The sequence below is a fragment of the Fonsecaea monophora genome (genome assembly GCF_001642475.1).
Source record: "Fonsecaea monophora strain CBS 269.37 chromosome Unknown Scaff92, whole genome shotgun sequence".
Classification (NCBI taxonomy): domain Eukaryota; kingdom Fungi; phylum Ascomycota; class Eurotiomycetes; order Chaetothyriales; family Herpotrichiellaceae; genus Fonsecaea; species Fonsecaea monophora.
The window spans coordinates 102896-123699 of NW_019174023.1; the positions used below are offsets into that span (position 1 = coordinate 102896).

At 52.5% G+C, this 20804-nt stretch overlaps 8 protein-coding genes across 8 annotated transcripts; 5 read left to right on the forward strand and 3 right to left on the reverse strand.

Annotated features, from left to right (window-relative positions):
• Window positions 1-567: 567 nt before the first annotated feature.
• On the forward strand, window positions 568-1714 carry AYO21_09413 (hypothetical protein; the record flags this gene model as incomplete). The annotated part of the gene is made up of 4 exons (XM_022659348.1): window positions 568-718; window positions 819-1329; window positions 1406-1569; window positions 1620-1714. The coding sequence occupies 4 exons, from the start codon at window positions 568-570 to the stop codon at window positions 1712-1714; spliced, it is 921 nt and encodes a 306-aa protein (XP_022508380.1).
• A 210-nt stretch (window positions 1715-1924) lies between these two features.
• On the reverse strand, window positions 1925-2887 carry AYO21_09414 (hypothetical protein; the record flags this gene model as incomplete). The annotated part of the gene is made up of 3 exons (XM_022659349.1): window positions 1925-2081; window positions 2198-2697; window positions 2825-2887. The coding sequence occupies 3 exons, from the start codon at window positions 2885-2887 to the stop codon at window positions 1925-1927; spliced, it is 720 nt and encodes a 239-aa protein (XP_022508381.1).
• Window positions 2888-5720: 2833 nt separating this feature from the next.
• AYO21_09415 (hypothetical protein) lies at window positions 5721-7532 on the forward strand (the record flags this gene model as incomplete). Its single annotated transcript, XM_022659350.1, has 3 exons — window positions 5721-6024; window positions 6141-6698; window positions 6772-7532. 3 exons carry the CDS (start codon window positions 5721-5723, stop codon window positions 7530-7532), a joined length of 1623 nt encoding a protein of 540 aa, XP_022508382.1.
• A 1048-nt stretch (window positions 7533-8580) lies between these two features.
• AYO21_09416 (hypothetical protein) lies at window positions 8581-10728 on the forward strand (the record flags this gene model as incomplete). Its single annotated transcript, XM_022659351.1, has 11 exons — window positions 8581-8813; window positions 8875-8937; window positions 9011-9393; window positions 9451-9500; window positions 9561-9740; window positions 9816-9882; window positions 9946-10029; window positions 10085-10110; window positions 10170-10248; window positions 10301-10394; window positions 10464-10728. The coding sequence occupies 11 exons, from the start codon at window positions 8581-8583 to the stop codon at window positions 10726-10728; spliced, it is 1524 nt and encodes a 507-aa protein (XP_022508383.1).
• An 830-nt stretch (window positions 10729-11558) lies between these two features.
• AYO21_09417 (hypothetical protein) lies at window positions 11559-12779 on the forward strand (the record flags this gene model as incomplete). The annotated part of the gene is made up of 2 exons (XM_022659352.1): window positions 11559-11640; window positions 11791-12779. The coding sequence occupies 2 exons, from the start codon at window positions 11559-11561 to the stop codon at window positions 12777-12779; spliced, it is 1071 nt and encodes a 356-aa protein (XP_022508384.1).
• A 1090-nt stretch (window positions 12780-13869) lies between these two features.
• AYO21_09418 (hypothetical protein) lies at window positions 13870-14595 on the forward strand (the record flags this gene model as incomplete). Its single annotated transcript, XM_022659353.1, has 1 exon — window positions 13870-14595. The coding sequence occupies one exon, from the start codon at window positions 13870-13872 to the stop codon at window positions 14593-14595; it is 726 nt and encodes a 241-aa protein (XP_022508385.1).
• Window positions 14596-14705: 110 nt separating this feature from the next.
• On the reverse strand, window positions 14706-16335 carry AYO21_09419 (hypothetical protein; the record flags this gene model as incomplete). Its single annotated transcript, XM_022659354.1, has 4 exons — window positions 14706-15001; window positions 15060-15518; window positions 15603-16170; window positions 16219-16335. The coding sequence occupies 4 exons, from the start codon at window positions 16333-16335 to the stop codon at window positions 14706-14708; spliced, it is 1440 nt and encodes a 479-aa protein (XP_022508386.1).
• A 748-nt stretch (window positions 16336-17083) lies between these two features.
• Window positions 17084-19017, reverse strand: AYO21_09420 (hypothetical protein; the record flags this gene model as incomplete). Its single annotated transcript, XM_022659355.1, has 5 exons — window positions 17084-17414; window positions 17508-17715; window positions 17795-18210; window positions 18371-18497; window positions 18606-19017. 5 exons carry the CDS (start codon window positions 19015-19017, stop codon window positions 17084-17086), a joined length of 1494 nt encoding a protein of 497 aa, XP_022508387.1.
• Between the last annotated feature and the right edge of the window lie 1787 nt (window positions 19018-20804).

Below are 20804 nucleotides of genomic sequence, written 5' to 3' on the forward strand. Positions count from 1 at the left end.
AGCGTCGCTGCGAGTCGTATATTCCTATTCAATTTGCGGGGTTGGTGATGAGGTGGCTAATCAAGCTTTTATGCGCCTCACAGTTCGGCAAACCGGTATCCTGTATCAGGGCAAATGCTGACCTCAATCAATGTTTATCTAGGCAAGCAAGTTGACATTTAATTTGAAAAGAGTGCCACAGACTGACGATGTGCCGTCCACGCTTGTATACTCTTGCCATGGCCAAGGATCGAGGATCCGGGGTTGGACGGTGCCATGTATTCCCCCTGAAGATAGTCCGGTGCCCCGCCGCGGTAACTTTTGGCTGTGTGTTTTTAGGTACGAACATATTCGAATCACACCGTGTCATATCATTGCCTGGGGCACCCAAAATAATGGGGCAAGTTGGATTTTGTGATTTATGCCGGCGACTTATACAAAAGGTTGTGTCGACATCTCATAAGGACGGGGACCACCACGCACTGAAAATCGACAAAAGGCACATCGCATCATACCCTGTCCTTCTCCTCATCCGTCCCATACTTCAAAGCACATTTCTACTAAACGTCGAGAGTCGACAACGACAGAATGCCCGACATGAAAGGCAAGGTATTTGCCGTGACCGGTGCTGGCTCAGGCATCGGCAGAGCCACGGCGGTGAGGCTAGCAGAGCTGGGAGCTCAAGGCGTCGCAATCAGCGACGTGAATGAGGCCATGTTGGAGGAAACAAGACAGCAATGTACGCACCCACACCCTCACCCTCACCACTGAAATGTCCACATGAGCCTTTCTCCTCATATACACGTGTGTTCGAGGCTGATTTGGATGTTTTCTCAAAGGCAGCCGGTATGCGACGAAAGTGACAGTAAAAAAGGTCGACGTGGCCAATACCGACGAGGTCGATCAGTGGATTCGCGACGTCGTCGGGGACCATGGCAGGTTGGACGGCGCGGCAAACGTCGCTGGCATTGCGGGCGGCGAAGGCCAGATTACAGAGGAGATAGTAAGTCCTGACCAACAACGGCCACCACCACCACCACCACCACCATCCTGTCCCGTCTTTATCCAGACCTCTCCAGTCCCGTCATGTCCTGACTCCTCCAAGGTCCAAAAAGACTGGGAGCGAATGATCTCGGTGAACCTGACCGGCGTGATGAATTGCATGCGGGCCCAACTCCGAGAGATCTCGCGGCCGGGAGGCTCCATCGTCAACGTGTCCAGCACATCTGGCCTCCGAGGTCTGCCGCGCAATGCGGCCTATGCCTCGAGCAAATTTGGCGTCGTTGGCCTCACGGAGTCGACGGCCGCAGAGTACGGGAAGCTGGGGGTCCGGGTCAACGCCTTGTTGCCGTACGTAAATCCCCCCCCTCCCCCCCCCCTCTCTCTGTGGAATACAATGAGCACAGCGCTAATAATCCGCTTATAGAGGTCCGATCGACACCAAGATCTTCCGCGACGGAGAAAAGAAAGGCCTCTTTGATTCCGACCTCCTCAGCGCAGGCACCCTGCTGGGCCGGATGGGCCAGGCGGACGAAGTGGCCAAGGTCCTGGTGTTTCTATTGAGTGATGATGCGTCGTACGTGACGGGCGGTGAGTCTTTTTCATTTATTTACGCTTTCACAGCATGTCTTCCCTATTAGCAAGAACGTCCAAGAGGACTAACAAAGACTGCGAATCAGCACGCTGGACTGTCGACGGTGGGTACTCTGCCTGTGGATTCTACAGGTCTGGATGAGTTGGGCTGTTGTGGATCGATTGATCGACCATGCCGTCGGTCTACCTCCTCAACGGCTGAGGGTAGGTCGCATGAGATAAAACACTAAGCACGCTCCTCTCAAGATCTTCAGACAGGACATACCAGATTTGGGCTGGCTAGTTTTTTCCCAGATGTATTTCATACTATTCTAGGACTCTAGGACTTTTAGGTCTGAAGTAAATCATCCATCTATAGAGCGCGAGTCAAACAGTCCTGGTTGATGTGGCCGATGAATGCCTGTGAGCGGTGCTTCTCCGTCTTTGTCGTGATCGGCTTGACATGGTCCAACAGCCGCTGGAAGATATCGGAGGCTTCGAGCGCCTCCCATGCCTCTTGTGACCGAGTCCTAGAAGAAGCTTCTTGTTAGCATCCTATCACATCATATACTATGCCAGGTGTCGTGGGCATGGCAAGTGTGCGGTGTGGACTGCTGATGGGAACTGCTGGTGTAACGTAACGTACCTGATATAGAGACTGACCAGACTCAAATCATTGACTTCTTTGAGGACGGCGAAACTCTGCACCGCACCAAAGGGAGCAACCCCATTCCCGGCCGTGGCCTCGACCAAGTCGGCACAATCAGCCGCGACACCCAAGAGCTGTTTGCGCCTGCCCTCGGCGGCCGAGAAATGCACGACGCAGACGAAACTGTCCTGCCTGTCCCGGTCGGGGTCGTCCTTGCGGGTCAAAAACCCGCCGAACAGGTCGTAGTAACGAAGGTCGTAGTCAGGGCTGCCGATGCCCTGGACGGTGCGGAGCAGCTTGGCGTCGTCGACCTTGCGCATCTCGGCCTTGAACTCGTCGCTGGAGACGTGGTCGAGGAAGAACCCCGTCGCGTGGTAGTAGCCCTCGAGGCCCCAGAGGGTGTCGGTCTCGCCGTCCAGGTCGTGGCCCCAGTAGTAGGAATTCGAGTACCGCTCCGTTTTGGAGACTTTGCACAGGCCGGCGAGAACTTCGCGCCACTGGGCGTTGTGAAATAGAAGATCATTTAGTACGTTTCCCCCTCCTCGCCTTGGGGGATCATCTGGGAGAGAAAAAAGAAACTGGGCTAGATGTGAATGATGAGTGTGTGAACATTGTTTAACTCACCTTTTCCAACGCCCCGTCTCTGCTCACCACGCGGGCAATGACGAAAAAGAGCGGTGCCCCCATTTCTCTGGTTGTCTGTTGCGGTCGCTCGCTATTCCGGTCTTCCACGTCTTGGGGTCTTGCAAGGTTATTATGTATCACTGTGCTGAAAATAAGACTGACCTGCAGATCAGTTTGTATGCCGGAGAAAACCGAATGGTTCTGTCCAATCTGATCTATAATTATGATCTATAGATCTATAGTCTTGAAGACACAAGAAACGAAGATAGTTGAGGTGGCAGGGGTGGGCACAGAACTGCAAGCCTCAGCAACAAATGTCCTGACTCTTCCAACACCTCTGAGACACAAATACCATGTCAATTCTCTCATCTACCTACCTATCTACCTTCCTTGTGTTGTCGAAGATGATCCGTTTGGAAACTTTTGGTTCTGATTGGCCGGACTAATTGTGGTCCCCCTGAGAAGGGGGGTTTTTCCGCCTGTGAATGATACATGATATTCCTCCGGACCCCCAACAATCGGCGTAATTCTTTCAATGCTCCGCCAAAAAAACTGGGGTGGTGGATCTTGGCTCGGAGAAGCATTTGGGACCTGTGCATATTATAAGACAGATATGGGGATTAAAAAGGAGGAAAGAGGTGGTCGTTTCGCTTTGTCGCGCGGAGTGAACGGTTGGGTTGCTTGACCTTGGTGCCACATGTTAAAGGACGTCCTGACATGAATGGAGAAACATGTAATTGGTCCTACAAATTGATCATGTAGGGCTCGCTTTACGGTATCGTTGGTGCTGAATCTTCGGCAGGCGATGAATCACAACCCATCTCGCCAGTTTGTACAGTATGTAGAATCTGGCTCGCTGGGTTCAGACGATCGTCTCTATAGATCTGAATACAGGAGGGTTGCCGACAAGCTGGTGAGCCCTCACAGCTCCCTTGTATTTATATTGCTCTTAACCCAATTCAACACCATTGCGAGCTCTTTTTGTTAGACCCGCTAGTCATAAGAGAGAGCACAACAAATCCTCTTCCTCTTTGTCCGCCTCAGCCATGCCGATTCGTGAATAGGTAGTCGTTGACTGGTCCAGTCTGTCCAGCAGCAGAAATTCATCCGCTTTCCTGCCGTCTCTGTCGTAAGCGACCATGTGAAGGCACCAGCAGCGATACAGACTCTTATCGAATTGCTCAACCTCGTCCACTATACAAAGGACGTCCTCTCCATTCACGAACCCCTCGGCAACACCACATTCTTCATAATCTCTCTTCCTCACGCCGGGATGAGATGACAGGTCCGGTGTCACTCTTTGCAGCATGCCCCTGACAAGAATTGTTCCGCCCGCTTTCACTCGTCCATAAGTCGACCCTGGCGATGGCCCAAACATGACGGGCTGGGAGGTCGGTTCATACATTTCGGGATCCTTCTCAACCTAACCTTGTTGCCTTTCGAATTTCCCCTGCATGACGCCGCGGTAGCCATTTCAGATGAGACTCTTGAGAACTTGGTTGATGATTATTACAGTCCTACATGCCTAGAACCTTTTCTCCAAAATTGTCAATGACCTATTTGCATACAGGTATAACGACTCGGCGTTGCTGGGCTCCCCTGTCCACACGATTCAAGATTGTTGTTGGTTTAAAAACATCCTACCATGGTGACAACAGAAGTTTCTGTGATAGTTCCAGTGGATACCACGACAGGGTTGACGACAGTCGAGTGATAGGTCGTGGCAAAGTGTGCTGTGGTCACCGTGTCGACCTGACCGCAGCGAAACGTGGTATAGTTGACTTGGTTGTGATTTATTTTGTACGTCATACATTTCGGATAATCCTGATCCTCGCCACTAATGTCGTTGGGATTTATCTGTTAGTATATGGACAGTAGGAAGACCTTGAGGGGAAGATTCCTACCAGACGGCCGTTTTGCTGGAACATCCAGTCGTGGCACAAGACAAGCTGCTTTCAGCCTGATCGACACATTTGGTTGGGATGGCACAATCGGAAACGAATTCCCCATCGCTATCCACAGCGCAGCAGGCAATTGCCATATTTTTATTGTCATATGCGCAGTATTGATCGGATGGACAATCGAATTCGCGCAAACATGCATTGTCCAAGTCGTCGACAGATCTGAGGATCAGAGAGGACTCAGGCATGGCTGCGTACAAGGGAGGCCAACCTGATAAACCGGTTGAGGCAATCGTCGCGGTGGCCGTTGAACAAGTCGGAACAGCGCTTGCACTGGCACCAGATACGATGGTCGCAAGAGAAAGGACACCGAAAGACAGCATATCGAACATATTTGGTCAAGGTGAGGTTGAGTGCTCGATATCTCTGAGGGTTCGCGCGGATGGGAGCACATGCCGGATGGTCTTATACCTTGTCTCACGTCGATTTGCCGCACAGAGGTCGATATTTGCTTGCATTCATAATTGACCTCAGCTTCAGCCTTACCATGTCGCCTCTCTCGCTCCTCACACCACCAACTCTCCAAAATCCACCCAATCGATCCAAGGCGAAAGTTCGTATTCGCTTGCGCTGGCCACAGAGTTGGTCACAATCGAATGCACAAATCGAAAGACGATGCTCGGCCAAGGTGGTATTGTACGACTGAAGGCAGAACTGATAATCAAAAAGAAGCCATCATGCATTTATCTCCTGAGACACGCAGAACTCGTTGCCACGTGGACGTTTGTGTCGAAAAGACCACATGTGAACCGTTGATGTCGGGCACTCGGCCAGTAGGTTCCCTCCTCCTTCAGAACCAAACATCATATCTACGGACGACTGCTCGCACGTCTCAAAGACTTTTAGTGAAAAGAACTCGCTAGCACCACAAACAGTTGGTGACGGACAAGTCTCTGTACTTCATTCACAAGCACGTTGGACGTTGGACCGCGGCCATGCCTTCAACAGCTGTCAAGGATAAATTCTTCCACTTTGTCCTGACAGCTGTCACGACAGCATTCTTCACCATGACCGCTTTGTTCGGCGCATACTCGACGTCGGCCACCTCGATCTCTCTGGTCGTGAAGAGGTTCAGCTCAGCGATCGCCGTTTTGAGAATCTTACAAAGCTTGACCTCTGCCTCAACCTCGTTTCTCCTCAACTATACCCTCGAAGTCATCCAGTGGACCTTGTGCAGTCGAAGAGATGGACTGCGCCTTCTGAGCTTTCTTAGCATTTCCCCAACTACCGGCTTTCCTGGTATGTACCAAGTGATCCGGAGGGGAAGATGGAAAGATTGGGATCGAGTGTGGGTGGTGGTGAGGTCAGTACAGTCCTCTAGGCAGCCCGTCACCCCTTACCCTTACGCTGAACAGGCTCATCCTCATGGCAAGTTCTTGGGTCGCTGGAATCGTCTTATTCAGTTTGTCATCCTCGGCGCATATCTCCCATTGTCCATTTCGCTCACGTCGACCGTCTAGTCAAAACCAAAGTCGCGACAGTTTACGATCCTTACTACACATTCAGTGCTACGGCTGGCGTGGGGCTGTTCAACGGATCGTTGGCGAGGCAGATGATAAGTACTTTTCACGGGACCATCACATATCAGGTCCTGGCCTACTCATACAACTTTGTCACCAATACCCAATTCTCCGTCAGGTCGCCGCCCGTGGCATGCTCCGGACACTGCGACTCGTACATCTTTCCAGGCGCACTTTGGTCACTGCAACCTCCATTCCCGAGGGATGCACCACTTGACGCCGTCGTCAATATTGGCGTATCACCCGCGATACAATTGGACTTTATGCGCGGTCTTGGTATCGGTGACACATTTTCCCCCCAGGACTGCACCGTTTACCATGAGAATGGGGTCCGATATGGCTTGATGGTGTGTTTGGCAAAGAGCAAGCTGCACCCTGAGTCAACTATTGCTGGTGGGTGTGAAAAAAAAAACCCCTCGCACCCAGATCCCTCTCGAGTGCTAATCTGGTCTCGATCTGTGGCTAGGTTTGTTTTTATGCTCCGAGGTTCGTGAGGGAAGTTGTATCACGTCTCGCGTTCCATTCAGTCTCACTACAACCCTGACGGTGTACGGTCTCAGCACTTCGACCGCTTGTTCCAGGGGGAATAACAGCATCCTATCTATCGCTGATGTCGGGAAACCGGCTGTGCACGAGGTCGACGTCGGCGCACTGGGCTCAGCGCTGGATTGGCTTCTGAACTCCACCGCACAGGGGCTGCCACCGGCGTCCTCTCTCATTTTCTTGTTCTCGAATGCGGCACCAGGGGCAAACTACGATGAGTGGTCCATCATCACGTATCCGTCGCTGGAGAGCATCCTCGCCTTCCCGATCTGGCAGTTCAGCGTCAAAGGGGGTGGTTCCACGGCAGAATCACTTCCGCCCGAGTTCCACACCTCTGCTTCCCTGTCCAACCCCCTCGACAAGATCGTACTCAACCAAGCGGCCTTTCTCGTCTACCTTGTCCTCCAGACGACCGTGGTTGCCTTTCTCTGGGTGGTTTTGCTCTGGCGCTGCCTCTGGAAGTCCAGCACTCCCCAATTGTCGGCATATCCCTTGATCGACTTTTCCGCCAAACTGGACACTCAATACAAGATTGGAGAGTTTCGTCCAACGTGTGACCTGAAGAAGGAAGTCGCGACCGACGCGGAGAGCAAGGAAGTCATTGACGCTTTGGTCGAGGTGATGGTACTCGATCGAGCTTTGGGCGAAGAGAAGCTTCTGCGAAATCGGATTTTGATGATGTAGCTGTTGAAGCGCGCGGCAACAGAGCCCAACGAGGCTGTACAGTTTCGACTGGCCAGTACAAAGGCCGCTCACTCTGCAAAGCCCTGGCCAGTCGACCTCGCCATCTGTACGTACTTGTGTACTCGTACAGATATCTCACGCTTCTGAATGTAGCCCCGGAGAAGAATTATCTCCCAAACTATCATTGTACAAGCACAAAATGCGTCCTCGGCTCCTGTCCACAGGAGTCGGACTCTCACTATCCTCTGACCATGGGTAAGAGATCGCCAAGACGGGCATGTGGACGAATTTCGACCACTGCATTCCCAGATATGGTTGTCCTCCCAGCAAACACGCTCCGCTGCAATGTCAATGGCGCCAGGCAGAGTGTAGAGATGAACGTTGAATTGGGATTATGTTGAGTGAGACGGTGAGCTCGAATTGAATAGTAGTTAGAAGGGTATTGTGGCTTCTCTCACAATGTGATTTCGTCTCATTGTGAGCAACAGGTAAACACCAATTCCAAGCCCTTTTAATTCAGCTAGCTCTTCGAGCCCAGGTGTGAACGGTCGTCTGTCGCTTTCCTGGTCTTTGCAGTCTTCGCGCCATATTTCCTCTTCTTGCTTATCGAATTGCATCACTTCGGTCTCGGACTTTTGAAGCAAACGCTCATTGCAGTCAAAAGCCAGCACGAACGGCTGAAGCGGCACTGCAAGACCAATCGGCATTGCGGAGAATCAACTCCGGTCTTTGAGTGTCTATTATTGCGACATGTTTCGACACCGTCCAAAAGTCCATAATTGGAGACTCGACATTTCCAACCGAGGCTTAATTTGCAGGCTTCATCGTCTCTACCAATCACGACGGCCAGTAAATACCGAGGAAACCCACCGATGGGGGGAAAAAAGGACACTGACTCTGCATTTCTTTGATCGATACATCAAGCCCAAGACAGGATGGCGCCAGATGGGAAAACGCTGCATGACTCGGTGGGTGGGTTAAGAATGACTTTCTCCCCAAGAAGAAATACGAAGGTCTGTGGGTTGCTGGTGTCGATACACCACCCAGAATGAGAATGACCAAGGCGGAAGGCCAGCCAGACGTCTCTCAGGCCGAATGTCACGATCCCCAAGATGTCCACGCTCTCGGTGTCGCCGCCCCAGATGGCCCCTTCGAATTGCCAGAGAAGGCTGTCGAGGTGCCCGTGGCAGGGACGCCTTCATCACACAACTCGATACCGTTGATGGATTTGGAGAGAGACGTTGTCGGCTGGGACGCGGTGGACGATCCTGCTAACCCCAAGTGAGCCGCCCTGTAATCGCTAAAGTGGGTGGGGAATGGAGTGTTGACCTGAAGTTTGCAGGAATTGGAAACGGAAGAAAAGGGGCTTCTTGATGGTGCAGGTGGCTACCATGGCGACTATCAGGTGTGTTACTCGAGACGGAAAGAGTTGTCGACTTCGAGATGGGACAAAGAGGTGTGCTTACCGGTGTCTGCAGTCCCATGGCTTCCTCACTCTGCGCTCCAAGTATAGAAAGTACAATGAAAGACCTACACGAGTCGTCTCGAGTGCTCGGATCTCTCATGATCACCATCTACGTCCTCGGGTACGCCGTAGGCCCCCTGTTCCTGGCACCTCTCTCGGAAATCTACGGTCGATATCCTGTGGTCATGATATCTTCCTGGATGCTTGTAGCATGGCTTTTGGGATGTGGCTTCGCGCCCGACATGGCGAGTCTCATTGTCATGCGTTTCCTGGCTGGACTAGGCGGATCGGCCATCATCACCATCTCGCCGGCCGTGGTGGGAGATCTCTATCCTGTTGAAAGACGGGCTTTTGGCTCCGCCATCATTGCAGGGAGCCAATCTCTTGGTCCTATCGGTACGAAGCAAATCTCTGCCAGATTCTACGCGTGGATAATACTGATGCGATTCGCAGTGGGACCAATTTGCGGAGGGTTCATCACCGAGTATCTCACCTGGCGATGGGTATGCTCCCCTAGTCTCTTGCTAAAAGGCTCGGGCACGTTCAATTGACACCGATGCAAGGCATACTGGATCCTGGTGCTTTGTGCCGGATCGACCTCCGCAGTCCTCACCCTCTTTATGCACGAATCCAACGCTGTCGTCCTCCTGGAGCGAAAGGTCCGAAAGCTGAGGAAGACGCTGGGTCGACCGGAGCTGGTGTCGGCTGTTCAACACCGCATGAGCGCACACGAGCTGTTGAAAGTCAGCCTGATCAGGCCGTTGAAGTTAAGTCGTGTCGAGTTGGTAATCCGATGGCTGGCTGATGGTTGAGTTTAGCTCTTGGTCAAATCCCCGATTGTCTTGTTCATTAGCATCTATGTTGCGACTGCCTATGGCTTGTTATGTGAGTGCTTCAAACTCTGCTGTCATTGACCTATCGCTTGCTTCTTGACTGACCGTGCTGCAGACCTCATGTTCACCACCCTTCCGACTGTATTTCAAGAATCCTATGGCTGGTCTCTTCAGCTCACCGGTCTCTCTTATCTTGGACGTGAGTTTGCAGTCTGGTTCCCATACCAAAATAGCCACGAGCTGGAATCTAACAGTGTGCACAGTTGGATTTGGAACATTTGTGCGCCATGCCCTCTTGACTCTGTATCGAGGTATTCTTCTAACGGCGCCACTGTATAGGCGGCATTGTTTGCTCTGATCAAGTACAACGACGCACAAGTCGTGAAGCTCATGAAGGAAAACAACGGCGTATTTGAACGTAAGGTCCATTGCTGCTCTATACTTGCAGATTCCAGGCTGACCATGTTCAGCTGAAATGCGACTCTCCACGACAACATATTGTGGGATCATGCTGCCAATATCTCTGATCTGGTATGGCTGGGTAACAGACAAACGAGTTCACTGGTATGTTCCACCGAAGAGGAGTAGCGGTGTGTGTGTGCGTGCGCAACGGTGATTCACATTTCTGATCAGGTTCTCGGCCATCGCCGGCACCGTGCCGTTCGGTATTGGCATGTTCGGCATCTTCCTCCCCTTCCAGACCTACATGGTCGACGCCTTCCCCATGCATGCAGCCTCCGCCATTGCCGCTCCGACCGTCATGCGTTCGCTCTTTGCAGCTTTCTTGCCCCTGGCGGCGCCACCGCTCTACCAGAACCTAGGCTTGGGCTGGGGGAATACCCTGTTGGGGTTCGTGGCTCTGGCCATGGTTCCCATTCCGTTGGCGTTTTACAGGTAGGATACCGCTGGATACAATGACGCCGCTCGCTAATCTGGTCTTAGGTATGGCGGGAGAATCAGGAGGAAATTCCCGGTTCGTTTGTAGCACGAGGTGGTAGACAGGCGTTGAAAGATGTCGGCACCTCTCCAGAAGGGATGTGAGAGAGTGTTTTGGTATGATGTAAGGCAGCCGAGCAAAGCCTGGGACAAAATCTCTTTCATCTATAGAAGGTAATGGAGGGAAAAGCATTAGATCCGGACAAGAGAATGCGGCGTAGTATGGAATTCAAATAGGATACCTCGTAGTTGAGGGCAATATTGCGTGACATTGGCCCACCTTACTGTCTCTCTCTCTCTCTAGCGACATCTCGCCTTTCCCTTAACGAGACATTACTGAATCACAAATGCCAAATGCCTGTACATAACTTATTCTCAGCCTCGTAACTCCATCCCTTGCCAAGAAAGTCGTAAAATCAGCCTTGCAGCGACGTCATCATCAGGCTGCGCCTTGCAAGGTCGTTGCTTGGCATCACACCGCCGGGGCCTTTTTCATCTTTGACGACCTCGGAAGGTAACACAGTTTGCCTGGTTTGTGCAAATATCAAACAGCGAAGCAATGTCTTGCTTGACCACGACGTCTTCCACCATCAAGTCACCCTCGTGTTCCCCGTTGTTACAGCTCAAAGGATTGAAGTAGCAGTCTGCGTCTCTCGAAGATACCAAAGTCGGTTCAGATCAGATCAGATCAGATAATAGGCTTCGCGCCCCTCCTCGTCTCAAGGGACACAGGTGCATGAGCTGTATCTCTTAGATAGAGTTCTCGAAAGATTACTCTCCAGGTAATGTGTCATGTCCACGCCGCAGGCGGAAACCAAGGCCGAGGCCGAGGCGCTTGTGCCTCAGTTCCAGCTCGAAAGGGTTCTCAACCAAGGTGAGAGAGAGAAAGAAAGAGAGAGATGCGCCCAGTTTTAGTCGGCGAGCCGGCATCTAAGTCGGATGCGCTATTGATTTGCTCAATCCTTGACATGTTGTTTGCATTCTACTCTCGCGCACATCCGTTCTGACCGAGATCCCGGGCCAGACCAGAATGGACGACGGATCTCTCTGCTCGGCAGCATCGCCGGCCGGCCGGCGCTCATCACGCTTGAACGGGCGGCGTTCCCCACGGAGCCGGAGCTCGTGTCGTCGCTCCTGAAATCTCTCATCAACACCACCAACCTGGGCGCCAACGACATCTACAGGTGGTACATGGCGAACCGGTCAATAGACGCATCATCTCCATCTTCCACCAGCGCCCCGTCAACGTCACCATCTACGACCTCGTCGCCCCCGATCATCCCAGACTTCAAACTCAACATGATCTATCCGTGCTCGCCACAGCATATACGGAAATACTCGGCGCAGCGTGTGCGCATGGTCACGGAAACACCGCACATCTACGCCACGCACATAAGGCCATACATAGCCAGCCAACGCGCCGCGGGCCGACTCGACTGGGTGTTCAACATCCTCGAGGGCCGCACGGAGCAAGAAGACGTCATCGCCCGGGTCGACTGGGACTCTCGCGCCAACACGGGCTTTCTCCTGCTGCCGGACCTGAACTGGGACCGCAAAACCGTCGAGGGCATGCACCTGCTCGCGCTCGTGCAGCGACGGGACATCTGGTCCCTACGCGACCTGAGACGGAAGCACGTCCCCTGGCTCAAGGCCATGCGCGAACAGATCGTCGCGGCCGTCATCGCCAACGTCTTCCCGCCGCACCAGGGCCACGGCCACGGCGAGCAGCTCGACCCCGACGAGATCAAGTGCTACCTGCACTACCAGCCCACGTACTACCACCTGCACGTGCACGTGGTGCACGTCATGCTCGAGGCCGGCACGACCCAGAGCGTCGGCAAGGCGTTTGGTCTCGGCAACCTGATTGCCCAGCTGGAGGGGATGCGGGGGGACGACGACGAGGCGGGCATGCACGAGGTCGACCTGCACTACTTTCTGGGCGAGGAGAATGAGTTGTGGAAGAAGTGTTTTGGTCCGCTGAAGAGGGGGGAGGCGGTCGAGTTGGGGGGTTGAACACCAGAAGGAGTTTCTGGGCTGGGCTAAGCTAGGCTAGGCTAGGCTAGGCTAGAAACAGTCTCTAATATATCTCCATCCCCATCTCCCCTTTGTAGGTTCCTCCCCTGGAACCTCACCCACCGTGCCCCCCTTCATCGCCCACGCCCCAGATGGGCACGAGTCAATGTTGAGTCAGGGCTAGGTCGGATGAACGACCACCCACCCGTTCGGTATATTTACCATAGTCATAGCCATCATTCTAGGTAGGGTCAAAAGAGATTCCTAACCCCGGCTTACACACGCTCTCTCTCTCTCTCTCTCCCATCCGCGTTAACGTCATCTCGCGATATATTATTATTATTATTGTTGTTGTTGTTGTTGTTGTTATCATCACTATCAAAAAGGGACCAGCTTCTCCGTTTCGTCAGTCAGGCTACGTGGCAAGGTAGGTACGACTTTGACCAGAGTAGAAGCCGTGCCGATGACCAGATACGGGTGGGGGAAAGGCTGAACCTGACGGATACAAGGGGGTCGTCGAGGAGAGGGTATCAATTGGTCTTGCTCGATGAAGGATCTGCTTCGAGGAGGCTTGGAGACAGTCAACCAAGTCATACGACCGAATGGGGCTGGAGCAACGCCAACCCTCACTGAGCTAAAAGGGGTATTTTCAGCCTCATCGGGCCATCAGACTGACAGAAAAGACTGACACACAGCTCCGAACGGCCTCGCCATGGTTGGGCAGCAGAACCTGCATGCAGGGCAACACAGAATTTTTCGCAGAGGTAACACATACGCATGGCTGTGAGACCGTCATGTTACACGACCAGGCAGTCGCTGAATAAGACTGTGGCATCAACATATGCATGCGTTGTACCCATCCTCGTATGCCTTTGCGGATATGGGTATGTTACACAGATTTTGACACGTATTTTACTTTCTCGTACTCCAGGCTACACCGCCCCCCAATGACCAACTCCTCCAGGCCCGTGAGCCTTGCATATCCATGAGAGAGTGCAGGGCGGTCGTCGGTATGTAAAAGGAGAGACTCTGTTCCATCCTGAAAAGTTTTGAGCTGGGCCAACTTGAACCTTTTGGAGAATATTGAATCATGACGAAAGAAATGAGAATCTATCAGGCTGCCGTCGACCTGGATAAAGTCTTGACAGAGAACGGGATCGGATATGGGTGTTTCGGGGGCTGGGCCATCAATGCAATTGGTTGCGATCGTGGCACAAAGGACATTGACTGTCTCGTGGGCGCCGAAAAGGACGACATCGCCCGGGTTTTCTCGGATCAGCCCGGTTGGCATCAAATTCCTGGTCAGAGAGAAGACTACATCGCTTTCCTCGTAGGGGAGAAGACGGAAAATGTCCTGGTGGAGATGTTTCCCTGTAAGCCTGGATTTTCCAAAGTTGTACCAATGTCACTGATTAAGGAAGCAACCACCAAAGCTTCGGTGGGCACCGAGGCCATCAAATCCATGATGCAGAGCATTGCAACCCGAACAGTCCCGGTTCGAGGTTATTCAATGCGAGTGTTGGAAATCGTGTACATTTTCAAGGGAAAGGTCAACGCGGCAGCAAACCGGTCCAAAGTCTCCGACAGCAACGACATCGAGTACGTGCACGCTCATTTCGAGTCGACTCTCCGAGAGCACGTGCATCAAATCAACATTCAGGATGTTGGCAAGGCCATCAAGAGGTACCCTTCGCTGTCCAAGGTGTTTAGCAATCTTGGTATCGATGTCAAAGAGGCAGTCGAACAAGCAGGAAGCCTCGAGATCACCTCCATGCATCCTCCTCCGTTCCTTTGTCAAAAAGCCATGTTGGAATAGTGGCTCGTGTATGACCTATAGGTTGACCGACCTTGTCACCAGGAATTCCTTTTGACTCTGTCTACAGCCACGGGGCAAAATTCTCTTCAGCCAGATCTCATTTTGCGTCTTCAGCTGTTGCGGGACTTGCTGGACTCGCGGGACCCCTCGTTGATTGCTGCAGACGGCGGTTCCACGATACACAAATTGGGCGGACCAGTGTGTGTGACCAAATATCCAGCATCGAATGCTTTTGGCGCCACTCCAATGAGGAATTTGAGATTTGAGGATGTCGGAACAAAAAGCAGAATTCCAAGGGTTGGACAAATATTTCGGGTCGCATGTGTTTTTGAGGGCTGGAGCATGGTGCGTAACGACAAGGATCTTGCTTTCCGCATTTGCTTGCGTAACGTCCTGTACGCATGTCCTGAGCCATTCAGTGTCTCGGTAGTGTTCTGCGTTGTGGCTTTCCACAGTCCAGTCACCGATGTGGCTGAAATCCGCAACTTTCATTCTGACCCACAACTCGGACTCGCTTGGTATAGACGTGTGCAACGTGCATCCGAGGATGGCTATTCTTCGATTCAGGCGGAACATGGTTCTGTTCAAAACCGTCAGTTTGCCCCCTAGACATGGCTCTTGCTCCAACGACCGGGCCGTTTCGAGCCCTTCCTGTCTGAGGATGCCATAGAATTCGTGGTTTCCAAGGACGAGAAAAACCCGCCAAAACCGTTGACATTGTATGGTGAGAAACTCCAGGTATTTGCCATAGTCCTTGAGACGGCCAATATCGCCTGCCAGGACTAAATACGGCGACACTCGAGGGATCTCAAAGTCGTAAGTTTGCTGGCTCTCCAGATGAAGATCTGACATATATTGAAGCGATACCGAGTGTTTATGGGCTGCCAGGCGAGATATTGTGCTTCGGAAAAGGGCGAGGGCGACTAAGCAAGCCCGTTGAAAGGCTGATTTCCAAGATCGACCGTTTTGGCTGCCTGTTTCCCGGTCGTGAAGCGGCTCTTGCGTACCTGGGATCTTCATCAATTCTCGTTCATCTTGACAGAGATAATCGCTCTCCAAAAATAGATTTTGACGTTGTGGCCTGGTTCCTATCACGCCGATCACGTATTTCAGCTCTTCTTCTCGACCAGGGTCGAGATGCGTGTTGCACCAGGCTTCACTCAGCACCATTCCATCAACAAGTTGCTCCACGCAGACAGCACAGTATATATCTTGCGTTTCACAAAACCTCCTCAGCAGTCCCTGCAAGAGCGATGACAGACGGGGGATAGGGATCCTGGATAGCTCGGAGATATCGGTGGAGAAGTTGAACTCGTTGCTAAAGAAAGGACGAGCTGAACTGTATGCAGAACGGTCAACTATTGAATGCTTCAGCGGTTGAAGGTGGAAATGCGTGTCAGGAAATATGACAAGAGTCAGGTAGTCTTCTTCAATAAATGCTTCAAAGCGAGGATATGGCTTCTTCCAGTCAGCGTGTTGATCGGTCCATGCTGTGCGTACGAAAACATCGTTGTGGGCATTGATCAGTTTGGTGGCGGCATCTAGCTGCGAATGCGGGACACAAATACCCAGGGTCTAGTATAATAAGTTAAGCTTCTTTTGTTTCTGTCACATAGGACTCACATTGAGTATCCGAGGCACATTGTAGTAATTCAACGCAACTTCTTCGACAACGCAAAACACAATCTTCTCACGAGCCAAGGCAGCCTGCACGGCCGCTATGACTTGAGATACGATCATGCTAAGTAGACGTCGAACCGCGCACACATTCCTTCTTGTCCTGAACCACGGAAATTTGGGTGATTGGAAGGCAATGTTATGTGGATTCTCGCTTCGCTGGGGATCTCGACAGTCTCAAGTTCCCTTTGCTAGCCTCGGTAGAGAGCACTCGGTAGGTGCACGCAGAAATGGTCATAGGCCTGGCGGACGATGGAGCTGGTAGAGTTATATAAGAGAGCAAGAAGGGAGAAGGGGAAATTGTCTCAAACACGGTGTAATTATGGGCAAGCCCTGATTGCTGACGCTCGAACCAATCAAATACCTCAGATGGCCATTAAAAGTTCCACAGGCTGGTCTCCGTCGAGCCAGTTGACCAAATATTAAGTGGCACAGCATCCTGTGGTAAATACCTAGTCACACCGTACTATGCTACCCGAATATAATCCTGAGATGCTTTTCTACCACCATTTATTAGGAATTATTGTTTAATATTAGTATCATTATATAGCTTATATACTCTTCATTGTGTCGAGGAGAAAAAATCCAGAGTTTTACACTTAAAATTTCGAGTAAAGGAGATAATAACCTCAGAGTATCTTAAAAGGTCATTACTTCGCTGTGCCACTTGTTTTGTCACCTGGCTCGCCGTCCATTTGGCGACGTCATTGCCAAGCAATCGTTACGGGCCGAACCTTTTCATGTTCTCCATCAAAAGGAAACGGAGGCATTCCCGCATCTTTTCAATGCGGCACTTTGCAATGCAAATGCGTCAAGCCAGACGACAGTCAACAATACTCAAGGGCCCGCGACAATCCCAAACCCTGTCCACTACCATCCCAGCCGCCTGCACGATCCTGTCAAATTCGACCGGCGTCCTCTCCCGCCCGTTCGTCATCATCATCATGTTCAGGTCCATCATGTGCGCGGGCGCCATGGCCACGCCGTAATTAGCCAGCAACGGGGTCGAGGTCGACCCGAATTTGTCCGTGGGGACTGTGGTGCGCATCAGTGTCTCGGCAATCAACACACGCGAGGTTGGAGTCATGGAGTCGGCCACTCGCGAGAGGATCGCGATTGCGTCGTCATCGGCCCAGTCGTGGCTGAGGATGCATGCGTACGAAATAAGTATATGTATCAGCTGCAAGAGAGAGGAAATTGGCACAGAGTGAGAAGTCCTCGGCGCTTGTACTTACATGATATATCGCAACCAGTAGATCTCGGCGCCCACCACGGGGTTCTTCTCAAAGAAGTCATGCGGCGTTAGGTGGACTCTCCCTTCGACAAGGGCAGAGTGATGTTTGGTTTTCCAAAGCGCCAGGCCTTGCTGAATCACATGTGGCTTGTCTTGGACGACGAGGTTGAGATGGGCGTGGTGCGCGTGGAGTTGCATGCAGAATGAGCCTGTCCGCCTCCATCAGCCACCAAGATACACACCTAAAACACCCGCGCACAGGATGGTGAGATTGAATGAAAAACCTACCAATCCCGCCACCAACATCCACGACCGTCGCGCCATTCGGCAGGTCCTCCCAGGGGAAGTCCAACACGCAATACTTTTCAGTGCCTCTGACCTGGCCGCTGATTGCGAGGTTGAAGAGATTCTTTTCCGGCCGGGGCACCGTCTTCTGGCCGGATAAATGCGGTCTGGATGGTCCGTCCTGTCCATCACCGTCCCCCTGTCCCTCCTCGTCGTCTTCGAGGGGATGCCTCTGCCGACTCCGTGGCCGCCAATCCACCTCCGACTCAAGCACCGTTTCGTTCATCCAGTCGAACAGGGACAGTTTCGTGCCGACGGCCTGCTGAAACGCCGTTTTCCGCGGGTCGTAGCTATTCCGAGTAGCAGGGTTCGCCAGAACTTGCGGCAGATACTCGCTGGCGGCGTACTGGAGCTGGCCCCTATATTTTAAAAACGATCAGGAACGGGGTCTAGTCCGTGCATACCCGGCATGGCCCTCCTAGTCGCCCTGATGCCTTACCAATTGACCTCCTTTTTAAAACTCCTTGTTATCCCCTGTTTCCGTAGCTACGAGCAAAGAGTGAAACTGAGAGGACTTACTTGAGGAGGATATTTGCTTGAAATGCCGCGTCTCCAACAAGTGCGTGGGAGATGCGGTTGTTGGCGAACCGACCATCCTCGACCTCTTCAAAGACATGGTGCGACGTCAACGTCCGCATGACTCGGCCTGTGGACATACTTTTGTTCAGCGAGTCGTTTGTCGTCAATAGATTTGTCCTTCTCTGTCAGGGGTAGACAGAGGCGCAAGGCCGGGAGGGGGGAAGGGGATACATACATAACTTCCCTTGCTCAAGGCCGGTCGTCCTCGCGAGGTCTTCGGCGCTGACTCCCCGGGCCTCAGGCTCGTTGTGGTTCAAGGCGAGCAACTCGGCCACGCGATGATCCGCGACGACATGCAACGCTCGCGCGATGAGGTACGACATGGACAGGTTGAGCAGGCGCGTGTGCGGATCGAGCACGAGGCTCTCTATCGAACCCAGCGCGGCGAGGATGGTCTTGACGGCGTCGTGCTCGGCATGCGATACGGTGCTGGTATTGGGGTCAGCAGTCTCGATTCTGGCATCGACAACTCCATTGCCCGAAGACGACGATTCCCATTCACACGCGAGATTCTCCACCGCGGTGGCGAGGAGTGCCAACACCGCGCGGAGCTGTGCAGCAGCCTCGCCAGTATCCAGGGGGAACATGTTTCAAGTACACAAGTTTGGACGAGTATCGCTCTGGCATGAACACGGGTGGTCCGATGCTACCTATGTAACCTACCTACCTACCTAGTGATATCATGTATATGACGACAGAGGGCGGTAGAGTGCGACTGACTGCACTGACTGACTGACCGACCGGCTCGCCGATCTCAGCAAAGACCTTCTCGGACGGAAACGTCATTACTGGCCATGGCGTTCGCGCGAATACACCAGGGAGGAGTGTAGGCATGCAAGTTTGGAGTTGAGGAGCACTTGGTCAACACCGACACCGACACCTAGACACTTCTACATCTGGTGCCTGGTGCCCGGTGCCTGGGGCCCTGTGCCTGGTACTCGTGTTGAGTGAACACCTTGCATGCCTAGAGAATACATGCCTACCCGTCGAGTCACGCGCACGAGTGGACACTAGTCCAGATAGACACGCAATGCGAATGCCATGCAGACTCCGCCCTGGGTCTGGACCGGAATCCAGATGGGGGAAAATACGACTATCGAGTATCGAGGATCGAGGATCGAGCATGCATGCATGTTCGGTAGACAGGGCACCTACTGTAGGTCGTGTTAGAGTGCGGGAACATCTTCCTCAAGGGGACTTACCCAGATACGTACGTACGTAAGTACGTACTGGGTATTTACGTACAGTACAGTACAGCATAGTATAGAATAGCATGATTTTAGCATGAGAGTACAACAAAGGGCGTACTTTGTAGATAAGTAGCTGACGTCGACAAGTCGCAATTACTCGCATACCACTCGCCGCCACACTACCCAGCTCGCCTTATGCCATTATACACTATACACTAGCCGTTAACAGCAGGTGCTTCATGTGCCTCGTGCAGGGATCTATCAGGTATCTACGAGTAGAAAGTACTCGTGTGCTCGCGTGCTCGCACTCCGTGTACCGGTACCCGCGCGTCCAAGGACTGTATAGCCGTATATGCCCACATACCCGTATCGTCACTGCACTACATTCCACTCCACTCCACTCCACTCCACCCCAACCCCACAAGGCAGAAGATCAGGCGAGGGCTCCTCCATTCCATTCCTTCAATGATGTACTCGAGCTCGGCGAATCTCCCGTAAGCTGACAACCACCGACGACGACCCACGACGGGGCGACCCAGGATCCAATACCGAGGGACTTTTGATTGCCTGATCGGGGAGTGCTGATGATCAATGAGTGACGAGGATCGAGTCACGATTGACGACTGACGGGCTGGCGACTCGATAACTACTGGATCACTTTTGATGGCCGCATCTGGCTAGCGGTTGGATAGGTAATTGTCTGAGTGGCTAGCTGACCGAGTAACTTTGGGGACGAGATACGGGGCGAGCTATACTCGTAACTCATTTGTACCTTCGCAAGCAAGTAGATAGGGACAGTCTATGTAAAAGACACTACAATGACACATTTACCAGATTACATCCCTATGTAGATGGATTGCGAATCTTTTTGTATATTTGTTTATTGTGTATTTATGTATTATGTACCGAGGACTGTGCATCGTGGGTGGAGAAAAAGCACCAGCCTCGTCTCCCGATCGGGTAACAATCACCTCCCGACTCGCCGAGTACATGTCCCCATTCTCGGAATGTCCACCACCTCCGTAAACGTACAAGGTACAAGGTAATAGAGAGAAAGGTACAAAAGCCGCATCTGGTCAACCACGCGTGATCCAGGCACCTACGCATCCCGGGAACTGGCAACTAGCCCGGCGACGCCCCGTTCCCCGACTCCCCCCCCCCCCCCCCCAAAAACTCATACATAC